The sequence below is a fragment of the Bubalus bubalis genome, chromosome 1, assembly GCF_019923935.1.
Source record: "Bubalus bubalis isolate 160015118507 breed Murrah chromosome 1, NDDB_SH_1, whole genome shotgun sequence".
In the NCBI taxonomy this organism is placed as follows: Eukaryota; Metazoa; Chordata; class Mammalia; order Artiodactyla; family Bovidae; genus Bubalus; species Bubalus bubalis.
In genome coordinates this window covers 111,616,214-111,633,346 of record NC_059157.1, presented here as the reverse complement: position 1 = coordinate 111,633,346, position 17,133 = coordinate 111,616,214, and the positions used below count along the sequence as shown (strand labels likewise).

General features: G+C 38.6%; 2 protein-coding genes across 9 annotated transcripts in view; one reads left to right on the top strand and one right to left on the bottom strand.

The window, feature by feature from the left end:
* Positions 1-1,315, bottom strand: part of EAF2 (ELL associated factor 2) — a 53,525-nt gene extending 52,210 nt beyond the window's left edge. Inside the window, exon 1 of the mRNA XM_006073416.4 lies at positions 1,062-1,315. Within this exon, the coding sequence (XP_006073478.4) occupies positions 1,062-1,167 (106 nt within the window). The 5' untranslated portion in view covers positions 1,168-1,315. The remainder of the gene's footprint in view (positions 1-1,061) is intronic.
* Positions 1,313-17,133, top strand: part of IQCB1 (IQ motif containing B1) — a 43,460-nt gene continuing 27,639 nt past the window's right edge. For 3 of the 8 annotated variants that reach the window (XM_044942489.2, XM_006073408.4, XM_044942484.2), the window contains exons 1-6: positions 1,347-1,480; positions 2,097-2,198; positions 6,714-6,825; positions 7,051-7,213; positions 9,583-9,712; positions 13,520-13,613. In XM_044942489.2, the coding sequence (XP_044798424.1) occupies positions 6,726-6,825; positions 7,051-7,213; positions 9,583-9,712; positions 13,520-13,613 (487 nt within the window). In that variant the 5' untranslated portion in view covers positions 1,347-1,480; positions 2,097-2,198; positions 6,714-6,725. Of the gene's footprint in view, positions 1,481-1,959; positions 2,042-2,096; positions 2,199-6,713; positions 6,826-7,050; positions 7,214-9,582; positions 9,713-13,519; positions 13,614-17,133 lie in introns of all 8 variants that reach the window. The other 5 variants (XM_006073411.4, XM_006073409.4, XM_006073410.4 and 2 more) reach the window with 5 other exon arrangements.

Genomic DNA, 17,133 nt, shown 5'->3' with positions numbered 1-17,133 from the left:
CAGTGAAATCGGGGGTCCAAAAGAGATACAGATATTAGAATGATCCAAAAACCTTTCCCCAGAAATACACTAAATAAGAACCCCCATCAGTCAGAGATACCAAAAGTGAAGACAGGAAAGAATATTTCCCTACCAACCTAAAGGCATTCTCCTTCCCATTTCCCTTTGCCCCCCATCCACTTGTTACCTTACTACAGTTGTTCCTTGAGTAACACGCACGAGGCTGAGATTCACAGGTCCACTTACATGCTGGATTTTTCCCCACTAAATAGAGTACCGGTATTTTCATCTTACAGATCTTTAAATTAATGAAGAATGGGAGAAGTATGTGTTCCATTAGAGGTCACACACATGGAATCAAAACACTAGAGTTTGAGTCTGATTCTACCCAACGGCTTCCGCTTCTGGACCTCGGGTGAGTCGTGTATCGACTCCCTGGTTTCTGAGGCACAGACAGCAATAAGTGGATTTTCCACTGCGCGAGATCGACACCCCTAACCCCTGCGTAGTTCAACGGTCAACTGTACCTTCCTTTCCACCTCTGAATCGGCCACCAGTCAGCTCTGACTCCATCCATAGTCGCCTCTGCTGACCTACCCCACATAGCGTCCCTTTGTATCTGCTGTAGTCCTTAGTCGCTCAGTTGTGTCCAACTCTTTGCGACTCCATGGACTATAGTCCGCCAGGCTTCTCTGTCCATGGGGATTTTCCAGGCAAGAATACTGGAGTGGGCTGCCATTTCCTCCTCCAGGGATCTTCCCAACCTAGGGATGGAACCCAGGTCTCCCGCTTTGCAGGCCGATTCCTTAGCGTCTCAACCACCAGGGAAGCCCTGCTGGTCTCCCTTAAATCACTCCACTCAGAATTCCCCACACCTGCGGCTTCCATCTGCCTGCTTCCACCAACTCCCTAGCACCTTCCGGCTAAAGCAGCGGGTCGCGCAGGGCACCCCATTCTCCCACAGAATAAGAGGATCTGTTCGAACACGACTTGGAGAGGGTTGTGCTTCTGCACCCCCAAAACCAGAACTCCTCCCTTTCCCCTCGGGCGTCCTCACTCACAGCGCACAGTGTGGAAGGCGCAGCGAGGCTGCTTCTCAAAACTGCCCCCTAACTTGAGAACTCGCTCGCGGCTGTCAATATGCGAAGGTCCAGCTGCTCCATTCATCCTTCTCCTGCGGCTCTGACTTTGCCTCTGCCGCTAGCGCCGACTACCAGTTGCCACCTCAGCCTGTTCGAACCAGCTGCGCTTGCTGCTACCAGTGCAGCCACCACAGACTCCGCCCCGCGCCAGCCGAGCGCCGTCCCACTGGGCGCTGATTGGCTTCCTGGAGAAGGGCGCCCCGCCCCTTGGCCGCGAGGCTCCTGGTCCCTGCGCCAACTTCACGCGTTGCGACGCACGCAGCGCCCGGGAGGCCGCGTTTCTGAGGTACGCCCTGGGACCCGAGTTCTCTGGTGGAGCGACGCGAGGCGGGAATGAGGTAGCCGACTTGAAGTGGCGTCTGGGGAAGGAGGCGGCCCCGGGATACCCAGAGGGCAGGACCACAGGCTTCTGTACCAAGTGACCGGGCTTTTAGGAGCTATTAGAGGGAGAACCGGCCTTTTTGAGGAGATGTGTGGAAACAGGAGGGGGAGGGCCGGAGCGTGGGCGCGAGGCCTGATGTCTTGTCTGAGGCCTGGTAGCGCCAAAGCCGGGTCTAGAATCCGGAGTAAAGGAGCCCGTGGCCTTAGAGCGCAGTCTGTGGACCTGACTGGAGGCAACGCTGTTACCTCAGCAGTTGTTATTTGGCCATATGTTCCTAAGGAAGTTCCAGGTGGTATTAGTGCCGGGATGGGGGAGGGGTTGAGGGGAGGGTGTTAAGAAGCGGGGATGAAGATTCAGAGTTAGGAACTGCAGGTATTTAGGATCAGTTGCAGCTAGGTTGCATTGGGTTGCTGTCTTCATTTGTTTTCTTCACAGAGATCCTTGGTGTTAAGGGCACGGCCTGGAAAAAGAGATTTCCAGAAGATCAAGGCCAGAGAGCTTTTACTCTGGCAACTGGGTAATAGCATTAATTATTGAAAAATAATGTCTTTTGGTTTTTTCCGTCTAAAAAGTTGATGACTCTAAGGGTAACGATGACAGATGTGCTGTATTAGAGGAGAAGCACCCAAGAGAAAGTTTATGAATGGTTGCCCTAGCAGCGGTGGCTTTTCAAGGTGATTGAAGACTCCTTTTCTTAACTGCTACCTTCTCCAAATTGTCATGTATTCTTCCAGGCAGGAAGGTGAACGTGGCAGCCTCAGCCTATCTGCTTGTCTAAATTCTGCTCTTTTAAAGTGTACTAAGACTGTTTCCTGTGGTAGTTAAGCACTCAGGTTCTGGAGCCAGAATCTTTGGGTTTGAACCCCAGTTTCATACTCCACAGAGTGACTTGTGTGAACCAAAGTTAGGTATGCTCATCAGTAAAATTTTGGGAAAAAAAATAATGGTACTTATAACTTACACTTTTTCAGAGGATTAAATGAGGTAGTACAAGAAAGCATTTAAAACAATGTCATAAAGTAAAAGCTCTCTGAATGGTTATTATTTCTGAGATTTGACTGTTATGTAACATTTTAGGGCCATCTTTGGTGGCTGCCTTCTTTTCCAAATTTTAAATTATTCTAAGAGGTAGGAATTATTATTTTGTTTACAGGTTTGAAAGCTTGTTCATGGAAGCCCAGTCTTCTGACTCTATATGTTTTTCATCCTTATCTATATTATGTATTTGGCATTTAACATATTTTATAGAATATTTTATTTTACATATGTATATGTATGAGTATGTGGACACTTTTCTTTCCTAACCTGAATGTGAGCCGGGAATCTGTCCTATATAAAATCTTGGTGACCCTTACCTTTGTCTTAGAGCTGTGTGCTTGTTTGGTGATGATGATAATGTTTCAGTAATGTTTTACTATGTTAACCAGAGATCAAGAACAGTGCTATAAGTCTGTCTTACTTTAAAAAGGCTTTACAGCAGAAATCAAAAGTTTCCATCATATAACAAGGGTAAAAGTAGAATGTCAGGAAATTGAAGTTTTGGAATACCCAAAATTTGTGTGTTTATTCATTCCTTCAATCTACATAAATATTAAGATATTAAGTACCTACCACCCACCAAGTACTAGTCTATCCTCTGGGAATATACCAGTGAATCAAAGAGATAAGAAGGCAGCCACCAGGAATGGTGTGAGTTTTGCCCTTGTGAAGCTTACCTTCTAATGTGAATTTTCTCTAAACATATATTTAAATAAACTATATTGTACTAGCTAGCCCAGGAAGAAATAGATTAATGAACTAAATAGAATCCAAAAATATATTGAGGTGACATTTCAGGTTGCTTCTCTTGTATCCATTCATGATAAATTACCTCAGGAGTTTATGAAAGCTAGGTGCATTTGTTCTTTTTTCACCAATCTGTAACTTCATCTAACTATAGCTTCTTATCATATACCATTCAGAAAACTAACTTACATATGTTTTGAAGGTTAAGTTGTAAGTAAATGAAGATACAAATAAAACAAAATTATAAAAAATTTAGAAAAATTTAGAAGGTTATATTTTAGCTCTTAGGATACGAAGGACCTTTGTAAGCAAGACACCAAAGGTAGAAGTCATAGAGGGAAAGATTGTTATACTTGACTACATAAAAATTGTAAATCTCTGGTAAAACATAATTAAAGTTTAAAAGATAAATGGCCAACAAGGATAAAGTGTTTATGAGAGTGAGTGTTAGTCCCTCAGTCCTGTCCAACTCTGTGACCCCATGGACTGTAACCTGCCAGACTCTGTCCATGGAATTCTCCAGGCAAGAATACTGGAGTGAGTTGCCATTCCCTTCTCCAGGAGATGTTCCCAACCCAGAGATCACACCCATGTTTCCTGCATTACAGGCAGATTCTTTACCTTTTGAGCTACCCAGGAAGCCAAAATGTGTTTACAGCCAATGTAAAAGATAAAGGGTGTCTAATCCATGTATAAAAACCTTAAAGCTTCTACAAAGGAATAAGACAAGCTAATAGAAAAATTAAGGGGTATAAATAGAAAATATGTAAAAAAAAGAAATGGCCAGTAAATGTGAAACATGTTGAACCTCCCTAATAATCAAAGAAACAGAAATTAAAACAAGATGATACCATTTTTCACCTAGCAAATTGACAAAAATGCAAAATATAACATTATTTACTATTAATGGCTTAGTAAAATGAGCACCTTCAAACATTGTTGCTGGAAATATAAATTGGAACATCCACTTTGGAGGAAAGTTTATTGTCTAATGAAAAAATTTAAAAATATGTATCTTGCCATCCAGCCATATGACTTGAAGGGGAAAATTCATCCCACAAAGAACTATCATGAGTACATAAGACATGTACTTTGATATTCATTGCAGCATTCCTTATAATGGCATACACTCTGAATGACTTCCAATAGAGGAGATGCTTAAATATATTTTGATGCACTATTAAGAAGGAAGCATAGCATAATACAGCCATTGGAAAGAATGAGATTAACTCTGTCCACTTTCTTGGAAAGTTGTATGCCTTCTGTGTGCCAAGAGTTGTGCTGGGCTTTTTAAAAAAATATTGCCAGAAAACTTGTTTTTTTTTAATAATTTATATTTTACCTAATAAGGAATGCTTTCTGGATGCCTGTACTATGACCAAAAATGTGAGCTATGGTGCCATTTATGAAGATCAATAGCATAAAAAGTGTTAGAAATAGGTTTTTGGAAATATGTTTCGTGTTTTTTACTGTGGGAGGGGATATAATGAACATTGAAATGGAAATTTGAGTCATATTGATCTGTATTTGAATACTTACTCTACCACTTTACCATAGAGGAGGGATGGTGGAACGATGAAGGTTTCTTCTTCAAACTTTACTTTTTTTTAATCTGTAAAGTGGAGATGATTAAAGGCTCTGCCTCATAGTCCTGTTGTAAGGATTAAATGAGATAATGCTTATGAAAGCACTTCACACGGTGCTTAATTCAAAATAAACAATGTTATGTTGCTGCTGCTGCTGCTAAGTCACTTCAGTCGTGTCCGACTCTGTGCGACCCCATAGACGGCAGCCCACCAGGCTCCGTTGCTGCTGCTGCTGCTAAGTTGCTTCAGTCATGGCCGACTCTGTGTGACCCCATAGATGGCAGCCCACCAGGCCCCACCGTCCCTGGGATTCTCCAGACAAGAACACTGGAGTGGGTTGCCATTTCCTCCTCCAATGCATGAAAGTGAAAAGTGAAAGTGAAGTCACTCAGTCGTGTCCGACTCTTAGCGACCCCATGGACTGCAGCCTACCAGGCTCCTCCATCCATGGGATTTTCCAAGCAAGAGTACTGGAGTGGGGTGCCATTGCCTTCTCCCCAGGCTCCGTTAGCCTTTATTAATTATAAATAAATAACATCTATACTTTTTATGGTTTCTTTGAGCTTTGGATGCCTTAAAACTTTTTTTAAAGAAAAGATTTAGCAACAAATTAAATTAGGATGTGGATTTTTTTAAGATAATTGATTTTGTTTACTATACTGTTTATAAACAAGCTTTGGTTATTTTATAATAAAATTTCTGAATTATGTGTTGGGAATCGCCAAGACTAACTTCAGGTTCAGTGATTTGCTAGGAGGGCTCATAGTTATCAAGATATAATTATATTCATAGCTATGATTTATTATACTACAAGGACACAAAATAAAGTCAGCAAAGGGAGAAGGCACATGAGGTGAAGTTCAGAGGAAAACAGGTACTCTCTACCAAGAGAGCCCTATCCCAAAGGAGTCACATAGGATCATGCTTAATTCTTCCTGCAATTAATTGTGATAACGTGTTGAAGTGTAGTCTACAGGGAAGCTCACTAGCAACTCAGTGACCAGAGTCTTTATTGGAGGATGGTCTTGTAGGTGTCCTCTGCTACCATATACCAGAATTCCAGACTTCAGGAAGGAAAGCAGGTGTTCAACATAAACCACATTGTTTTTACAAACAGTTTAGGCCCAGTGAACCACACTAATATTAAGAAATTGGTGGAAACCTCCTGAAATCCAAGTTCTTAGACACCAGCCAAGAGCCAGCCTTTTAAGGAGACCTTTGAAAATGATAGTAATCTTAGGCCTGTATTGGGCTTCCCAGGTGACTCAGTGCTAAAGAATCTACCTGCTAGTACAGGAGATGCAAGAGATGTGCATTCAAACCCTGAGTTGGGAAGATCCCCTGGAGCAGGAAATGGCAACCCAATAGCAACTCCAGAATTCTTGCCTGGAAAATTCCATGGACAGAGGAGTCTGGTAGGCTACACACGGGGTCTCAAAAAGTTGGACACGACTAAGCACACACACACACACAGGCTTGGATTAGCTCTTTTCTGCACACTTTCTCTTTCATGATAAAAGAAAATGAACTCCTAACCTAGGATTGTTGTGCAGATTAGAGAGAGTGAGTGTGAAACACCAAGCACAGTTTTGGACTCTTAGTGCACAATAAGCAGTACCTACTGTAGCTGTTAAACTAAGGTATAAGAATCTCTAACTTTAGAAATCCAAGTTTCTTCCTTTAAGGAAGAAATGAGAGAAATCTGTCTTTCATTTTCAAACCAAGCCAAGCTATTGCCATTTATGTTTCATACGTTATTTAGGGGGCGACCTAACTAAGGACTGTTGACCCTTATCTTTCTGATTCTGTTAAATATAGGTGGTATGAGAAATGAAGCCAACAGGTACAGACCCGAGAATCTTAGCTCTGGCTGCTGAAGTTGCAAAAAGTCCTGAGCAGGATGTACCTGTTATACTGTTGAAGTTAAAAGGTAAGAAAATCTTTTTTGTGATTGGCTAATTTGTTTAAGTAACAAAACAAATTCCATCATATTAGCATTTGTTTTTAATTTGTTCAGTGAAATCTTAACATTGTGATAAAGCAGTGATTTCTTCCTTTTTAATGTATTTTTAGTTTTTATTCAGCCTATAGAAATACAGATAGCTCTTGGATTTATTGAGCATAAATAAGTATATCTTATTTCCTTTTGCCTTAGAAATAATAAACAACACACCTTTAGGAAGCTCAGAGTTGAAGAAAATCAAACAAGATATATATTGTTATGATCTCATTCAGTATTGCCTCTTGGTCCTCAGTCAAGATTGTTCTTGTATCCAGGGTGGTTGGACTACAGTTTCCCAGCTAACACAGATATTAAGGTAAAATGAAGCAATAAGTCAGCTTTTTGTTAAGGGATATAGTAGTAGATTCTTATTTTCAAATTTGCTTTCTTTTCTTAAAATCTTGCTAACAAACATTGACAACTGCTTCCATGGTATGTTATGGATGTATATTGTTCCTAACTGTACTTGTGAATATTTCACTGTCTAAAATTTCACTCCATAAGCTCTGAGAAGATGGTGATCTTGTTTCATACTCACCACTGAATCCCAAGGACCTTATAGACTCTTTACTGACTAAAGAATATTGAAGAAACAAAGAGATTAAGACACTGGCTCTACACTGGAAAAACTTAACAGTAGAGATGGGGTGACAGTCATGTGAATTTATCATACAAGGCAGAATGAAAGAGGTGCTGAAATGAAAGGCATTTCAGGAGAGATACAGAAACTATTCATTTCACAGTATATTGATTTAGCTATCTCAAATTTATATTTCATTAGTAACCCAAATCATGCCAATAAATTTAGAAGCGGCATTTACTTATCTACTGCCATGCTAGAAATTAAGAGAAAAAAAGATCAAAATCTTTTTTTATATAGGCAGCAGTAAAATAAGCCAGATGTTCTCAGTGTCTAAGCCGCTTCCTAATTAACTGAAAATGTGCAGTACTAATTGGATCTTAGTTTTTGAAACTGCTTGCTCATAATTAAAGATAGATAAAGGCCAGATTCAAGGTATACCATTAGGTATACCTTAACAACTGTATGTAATATTTTTATACCTTAATTTTCAAGATTATTTCCTGAAGTAAATAAGGCCTTATGTCTTTGTTTTGTTAGATATGTTAGCTCATGGAAATATTGATTGAGCTAGACTCTCAGAAGTAGACTCCAAGTCTCAAGAAATCCACGTTTGTGAATGTACAAAAATGTATTTCATTTATTAACATTTTCAGTAAAAATAGTACTTTTAATTAACTTTAGAAACGAAAGGGAAAAGAGAAACTGATGCATGTGGGTATAAGTCTTTTGACCTTCAGAACCAATATGCGAAAAAAAAGGACGTGTTAGTTAAGTTTTTAGTATACTCATATGTAGTAACTGTTACACAAGCCTCAAGCATCAGTACTTACTCATTAGAGTACAAACATAGAGACTGTTCTTGGATTGGGGACTTTTTTTGGTATTAGTTTGCAGAAATACTTTTTATTATTGAACCATTTAAATATACTTATTTCATACCTATGGGGTGACTTTATGTACGGTTTCAAGAGGACCCACCATTTCTCTAAATGACCTTTCATTGTATGCTGTGGAATGTGTCTACTAGAGTTTTTGCTGTTTGTCCTTCTGATGTAGGGAGTATGCAATCAGATATTTTGCAGGTTTTAGGAAAGGAGATCTCTTGGAAAGAATTGGTATAAAATTAGAGTGTTCCATTTCCTAATCTGTCCCTTGTAGACTAATACTACCCTAGCTATTTTTCAGCTGTCTGATGTCTAAAATGTATCAGTTAACACATACGTTGCTGCTGCTGCTGCTAAGTCACTTCGGTTGTGTCCGACTCTGCGATCCCATAGACGGCAGCCCACCAGGCTCCCCCGTCTCTGGGATTCTCCAGGCAAGAACACTGGAGTGGGTTGCCATTTCCTTCTCCAACACATGAAAGTGAAGAGTGAAAGTGAAGTCACTCAGTCGTGTCCGACTCTTAGCGACCCTATGGACTGCAGCCTACCAGGCTCCTCCATCCATGGGATTTTCCAGGCAAGAGTACTGAAGTGGTTCTCAAGGTATTCTATTGCTTTTAGAGTGTGTGTAGCCCATTCACCGAAAACTTGCCTCTCTCTTTATTGTGAGCCAAGTGTATTTTGTTTCCTGAAGAACTGACAAGTAAGTTTTTAGAAAATAGATGTCCTAGCTCTAAATATCGGAGAAGGCGATGGCACCCCACTCCAGTACTCTTGCCTGGAAAATCCCATGGACGGAGGAGCCTGGTAGGCTGCAGTCCATGAGGTTGCTAAGAGTCGCACACGACTGAGCGACTTCACTTTGACTTTTCACTTTCATGCATTGGAGAAGGAAATGGCAACCCACTCCAGTGTTCTTGCCTGGAGAATCCCAGGGACGGGGAAGCCTGGTGGGCTGCCATCTATGGGGTCACACAGAGTAGGACACGACTGAAGCGACTTAGCAACAGCAGCTCTAAATACCAGCAAAATTCACACCACTGTTTACTTATTAACAAAGTTGTTACACTAACTGTCCATTAAAAATTCTTTATTGGCTTGACAACAAAAGAAAGATACTAAAAATTCTCATTAAGACACAGTGTCTAGAAGCCTTAGCATTTGTCTAAAATTTGTAATTGGCGCAAACTGAGTCACAAACTTATGCTCTTATTTCAGCCATTGCTGTGTGGGCTTGGAACCAGGAGAAGATGCAGAAGAATTTTACAATGAATTACTTCCATCGGCTGCAGAAAATTTTCTGGTTTTGGGGAGGCGATTACAAACATGTTTCATCAACGCAGCTAAGGTATGTTTGTTTACTTAGGGGTTTGTGTTTTGTAGCCAAAACTGTTTAATTCTTGAGATGATATTCCACATTGTTTTTCAGACGTGCAATATTTGGCTGAAAGTACAATTAGAGTGGCTTCCAAGGTAGCTCAGTGGTAAATGATCCACCTGCCAGGCAGGAGACGTGGGTTTAATCCCTGGGTCAGGAAGACCCCCTAGAGAAGGAAATGGCAACACGTTGCATAATTCTTTCTTGAGAAATCCCATGGACAGAGGAGCCTGGTGGGCTATAGCCCATGGAGTTACAAAAGAGTCGGACATGACTTAGTGATTAAACAACAACTAGAGTATTGGATTTAAACATTTTAGCTACAAAAAAAACCTTTACAGTTGAAAATTTTACAATGCTGACTGAAGCATATTGTATGACACTATGCTTTTTGAAGTATCTGCTTTACTACTCAGTTTTGAGCAACACCCATAGATATTTATTTCCATAGCATAATTTCTGCTTTAATTAGTAGTAGAGGAAAGTATTGTTCTCTAAGCCCAAGGCTTTTCTTTGTTAACTCCAATGGTAAAGAAGAATAAAGGTGAACTTTCTATTTGCTCATTCAGATCCTCTCTAGTCAAAATATTTCTTGAGTGAATTATGCTGAATACTATGTGTACTTTTTTTTTGACCCATGGATTATTTTGAAGCATGTTGCTTAGTTTCCAGATAGTTGAGGATTTTCTTGATATTTTATTGTTATCAGTTTCTAATTTAATTTTGTCATAGTCAGATAACATACTGTGTCATTTCAGTCCTATGTCTCCTGCATTGGCAGGCAGATTCTTTACCACTGAGCCACCGGGGAAGCCCTGGATCTGATTTCTTTTTCTGGCTGTGCCAAAAACTAACTCTGTATTCTTACACAAATCACTTGGTTTCATTTTTTCTCCGTTTCCTCCTTTGTAAAATGAATTTCCATCTCATGAAGAGCTCAGACCATTATGAAAGCTTTATGTTTTCATCAAAGCACTTTTATTTAATATTCCCCATTTAAAAGCAGTAATAATTATATTATTTTCATTCATATTGTCCTTCTATACTTTCCATAATACTTTCCTATTTGTTACTATGGTGTTTGTATAGAGATAAAAATTTTTTTAGTATATCCATCAAAGGGAGTAAATCAGCTACAAAAAAAAAAGAGGGCCCCTTGACCACAGAAGAAATTAAAATTGATGGATAAAAAACATGATGGGAAGAGAAAGAGGATTCAGTGCACAGGCCCGGAAGGGCACAGAAGTAGTGTCCAGAATCCAGGCAGGAAGCTACTGTCTGAGTCCATGACTCAGGTGCCAGTGGAGCAGGTTCTGGTGTGATGGACAGGCTGGTTGAGCAGGAGGACTGGCTCTCTTTGACTTCAAGGCCCAGCCTTTGCCTCTGAGCCCATCCAGTTCCTCCTGTAGCAGTTGTTTGTTGATGGGTTATCGTGGCATCAGCAGCACAGACTAAAACAAAACAGTTTGGACTTTGGTTTAAAATTAATTAAAATTCTGTTTCTGCTGTCAAAAAAGAATAAAAAGAAAACTGAACTTATGTATTAATTCTGTCTACCTAGTTGTTTGTCAGTCATATATCAGTTCAGTTCAGTTCAGTCCAGTCGGTCAGTCGTGTCCGACTCTTTGCGACCCCATGAATCGCAGCACGCCAAGCCTCCCTGTCCCTCACCAACTCCCAGAGTTCACTCAGACTCACGTCCTTCGAGTCAGTGATACCATCCAGCCATCTCATCCTCTGTCGTCCCCTTCTCCTCCTGCCCCTAATCCTCCCAGCATCAGAGTCTTTTCCAATGAGTCAACTCTTCCCATGAGGTGGCCAAAGTACTGGAGTTTCAGCTTTAGCATCTTTCCTTCCAAAGAAATCCCAGGGCTGATCTTCAGAATGGACTGGTTGGATCTCCTTGCAGTCCAAGGGACTCTCAAGAGTCTTCTCCAACACCACAATTCAAAAGCATCAATTCTTCGGCACTCAGCCTTCTTCACAGTCCAACTCTCACATCCATACACGACCACAGGAAAAACCATAGCCTTGACTAGACAGACCTTTGTTGGCAAAGTAGTATATCTGCTTTTGAATATGCTATCTAGGTTGGACATAACTTTCCTTCCAAGTCATATATATATTTTTTTTAATTAGTTGGTATGTTGGTAGTGGAGTACATAGTAGGACATACATAGGATTTTATGGCCTAAACTGAAAACTTGTTAAAATATACATATATACAGGCATACATACATATGTGTATACACACACACACATACATACATACATATATTCTATGTTTAAGAATAGAAAAGCACCTATGCCAGAATTTTGAAGTGACTTAGGGATAAATTTTGTTAACCAGTCTCAGAGGCCATGAATTTAAGGTTGACATTATCTGATGGACTTTTAAAAGAAAGTACTAATTTTAGGAACCCAGCAGTATCCTTTGAGATTGGTAGCAATGAAGATTATGTGCCCTTTCTTTCAGTGAAACTCGCTAAGGCAGTTTATTGGACTAAAGGGATTCTTGATCTAATATGACACTTCTTTCTTTTTTGATTGTTGTTACATTTGTTAGTACATGTCTGTTTAAGCACCTGTCTAACCCTGCACTAGAATAATAGGAAGAAAATGCTTTCATTATTATAAAGAGTAACCATAGCAATCATATGTTTGCTGTTATTACTTTTATGCCATAATACATTCAGAACATGGATGAGATTAATGGCCTTTATATTAACTTTGCAGTAAAATTACATGGCCGGGGAAAGACAGAACTGTGAATGTATTGTTTCTTATTTCCCACTTTGACACATACTCTAATCTAGAATAATTCCTCACTCTACTTTCCAGAAGGAAAGAAGCAGAAAAAAATTGTCATTTATTTATTGGATAAATATTGATTTAACTGTGTGTTTGAACTGTTTTAGACACTGGGTGTATAGTATATAGTGGGTGTATGCTGCTAAGTCACTTCAGTCGTGTCCGACTCTGTGCGACCCCATAGACGGCAGCCCACCTGGCTCCCCCGTCCCTGGGATTCTCCAGGCAAGAACACTGGAGTGGGTTGCCAATTCCTTCTCCAATGCATGAAAGTGAAAAGTGAAAGTGAAGTCGCTCAGTCATGTCTGACTCTTAGCGACCCCATGGACTGCAGCCTACTAGGCTCCTCCGTCCATGGGATTTTCCAGGCAAGAGTACTGGAGTGGGGTGCCATTGCCTTCTCCATAGTGGGTGTATAGTGGAGAGCTAAATAACATGGTCTCATGCTCTCATGGAGTCATAGAGTAGAAGCTGCAACTGAAATACACTGAATGCTTTATATACTGACATCTATATGTGCATATTGCAGTGATGTTCAACCCTGGCTGCATACCCAAGTCACCCACTTAATTGTGTAAAAAGTAGATGTCTAGACTTTTAACTTTGGAGATTCACATTTCAGTATGTTTGGACTAAAACCTGTACATAGGTATATTTTTAAAACTCCATAGATGATACTTATGAATGACTGGTATCAAAAAATCCCTAGTGTATCAACTTACAGTTCTTATGCTTCTTATATTGTCCCATTTGACCTCTGGATAGCAACCACTTCTGTTATATATTACTAGCCTTAACCGCAGTTTTATAAATTAAGAAAATAAAAGCTTCAAGATTATATACCTCATAAATAGCTAAGATAGATCCAAAAACCTGGTCCTAAGACTCTCCAGAGAGAAGTCTATCTTTTTTATTAATTAAAACAATTACAGTGAAATCAATTCTTATGTGTGTGTGTGTGTTAAGGGTGAAGAAAAAGATGCATTACTACACTTTTTTGAAGTTGTGACTGATTCTCTCTTCTGGCTATTGGGAGGCCATGTTCAACTCATCCAAAATGGTAAGAGAAAAGATTTTTAATGTAACTGATAGTCATTGTAGAGTCACCTGCTATCAGTTTGATTTTTTTTTCTAAAAACAAATACTTCATTAAATACAGATAAATACAGTTAAATAAAAGCACATTGAAATAACCCCATACACAAAAAGTAAAGGCAAATTTGGATGTTGCAGCTTTTTTTTTTTTTTTTGGATGTTCCAGCTTTAAACAGACAACATTAACAATAATATTACATTAAGGGGAATATTGCTAAAATAGAACTTTCTCCTTAGTTTTTTCTATGTAGCAAATTTAAGATAAGGCTTAATAATTTCAACAGTTTATTCTAGGGGAAATGTTTTTTATGTTTGTTTCAAAGATTACAGTTGTATTTTAGACTTAGTGTGACAGAAATCCTTATGTAAAGAGTATAGATATGATTTAACTCACAGCCTAACTATTGAGGTAAGATTAAGCTTTTATATGGTGACATTTTACTAAACTGGAAAGTTACTTTATAGGCTATTTCTGTACTTACATTGAAAAATATAAATATATGTTAGTTTTATGTTTCCTTAAGACTAGAAAATAATTTTTAATAATAAGCATGACAGTGTTCCTACCTTCTTGAAAGATTTACTCTAAGAAAAATGTAATGTATAGGAATAATATAAGAACATTGATATTTTTAGAAAGTAAAAATTGAGCTGAATATTAATATTTTATTTTTTACTTTCAGAATTATGCATGTACATCATTTACAGAGTCAGTTCCATAAGGATTATTTAAAAACACGCAAACACAGTCCTTGGCCCTCACCCCTCTCTCCATTCCCCATTTTCCAAAGGCAATTACTTTCATGCTCAAATACTTCCTTTAAAAAAAAAAAAGCATTATCTGTTCATTTCCCTTTATGAAAAAAATATTATTATAAACTTACCTACTATAAGAACTATTTTACCAAAATGTAAAGAGCTTAGCTACACTATGGTGTAATACTAAAACCTAGTTAAAAGAGAGACAGCAGGAGACAGAATATGTGAAAAAAGTTTTAAATATGCCATATTCTTTTCAAAATAATAACTATAACAAAAGTGACAGTATTTCTCAGGTCAATCTGTCAGTTTAAAACACCAATAAAATAGGTATTAAATAGGATGTCCAGTTAAGTTTTTCTCTCAAAAGAACCACTTCCTTGGAGAAATGGCTGACTGTATATAGGTATGAGGTAGAAAATATGCAAGGTAAGCCAGAAGTATCTTGAATACTAGATAGGAAGGAAACAGTCAAAGTCTGTTAGGATTTTGTGAAAAGCCAACATAAGGAGGCTTCTGCTAGCCAGAAATGGGAAAATTGAACAATAATGAGGATAATAACTACAGTGGATTAAAACACATCAATATAGTAAGATTATTAACTTTAACCTTTTTACTATGGGAAGCAGAATAGTTTAACCCCTCTGTACTCATCACTGAGATTCAATCATTATTAACATTTCTCTAATCTTTTTATTACTTATTTCCAGCCACAGTTAAAAAGTTAGCATAAGAGTCTGCTAGGGAACCAATTCATTTTGAAAACTGGTAATAAATAAAAGAGTCCATCATTTATACTGCCTTTTCTTACATATTGATGAGGAAAATTTTTTCTTTATAAACATATTCCAGCTAATAAGTGAAAAGGGTATGATAGAATCATGCTGTTTTACAACCTTTAGTGAATTAATTATCCATCACTGTCAACATCTCAAAAGGAGAGACAATCAGATATGAAGTGCCTCATTGTAATGTCTCATTATAACCTCACATATGACATGTATATAACAAAAATTCAAACATGAATCATTTTGAACCTGGAGCTCCAACTACCAATTTGTAGAAGGTCAGAGAAACATTAAATTACACCAGAGGAATGCAGTTAGCAAAAGTAAACTGTGGGAAGCTCAAAGGGCAGTTGACATAATTTTGTAAACAAATAAACTGCAAGGGGAAAAAGCATAGAGTAGAAACCCATAGGTTAAAAGAAATTTGAAAGGTAACTAGTTACATTGTATGGCTCCTGTTTGGATCCCAGTTAAAGTAAACTTCTGAAAATTCACCAAAAAAATGGCAATGGGAGCAGTGACTGGATATTTGATAAAATCAAGTAATCATAATTATTTAGGTTAGATAATGGCTATATTTTATTTTTTAATAATTCATAATATTTTGGGAATATGTATAGAAATATTTCTGGGTAAAATTATTTGATGTCTTGGATTTGCTTTCAGATAAAATGGGAGGCAGGAAGTAGATGGGGTAGGTGAAACAAGACTGGCTATGAGTTGATCATTGTTTAAGTTGAGTGACTAATAAATACAGGGTCATATATACTACTCTTACACATGTTCTAAACTTTAATTTAAAAAAATTGGCAAATATCAGTTTTTGCTGGGAGACCAAATAGTTATCTAACTACACTTGAAAACAATATACTGCTGCTGCTGCTGCTAAGTCACTTCAGTCATGTCCGATTCTGTGCGACCCCATAAACGGCAGCCCACCAGGCTCCGCCGTCCCTCGTATTCTTCAAGCAAGAACCCTGGAGTGGGTTGCCATTTCCTTCTCCAATGCATGAAAGTGAAAAGTGAAAGTGAAGTTGCTCAGTCGTGTCTGACTCTTCGCAACCCCAGGACTGCAGCCTACCAGGCTCCTCCGTCCATGGGATTTTCCAGGCAAGAGTACTGGAGTGAGTTGCTATTGCCTTCTCCAAAAATAAATCTTATAATAAAATAAGATAAATGTTATTAAAGTAGAATAACTTCAACAAATTATTTTATCATATTTTTTCCAAAATAGAGAAAAGATATATAAACATTGCATACTACATGATTTCAGTGAATTCAGAATTAAAGAGTTATTAATAAACATCTTTGCTGCAGCTAAGTCGCTTCAGTCGTGTCCTACTCTGTGCGACCCCATAGATGGCAGCTCACCAGGCTCCCCCGTCCCTGGGATTCTCCAGGCAAGAACACTGGAGTGGGTTGCCATTTCCTTCTCCAATGTGTGAAAGTGAAAAGTGAAAGTAAAGTCGCTCAGTCATGCCTGACTCTTCGCAACCCCATGGACTGTGGCCTACCGGGCTCCTCCATCCATGGGATTTTCCAGGCAAGAGTACTGGAGTGGGTTGCCATTGCCTTCTCCGATAAACGTCATTAGGTAGACAAAAATAGAAATATACACTTATCCCAGCTACAGAGAATTTTTTTGCTATTGAAAAATAGAAAATAAAAAACCATAAAAATACTTAATAATATCAGAAGTTTTTTGAAGTTGTTAGATTTTTTAAAATGGTATCTAGTGAAATATTGGATTATGTAAACAGAAATGAAGAACAGTAGTAAGTATGTGAAAGAAATCAAATATGTTCCCTTAGGAGACTGAAAGAGGAAAAAATGTGTAGAAGCTAGGATAGTGTTCACAGAGCTGCCTTGCCAGCATAGCTGATCTCACTTTAATTAAAATTCTAGTCAGTTAATGAACAAAGGACTATTAACTGAAAT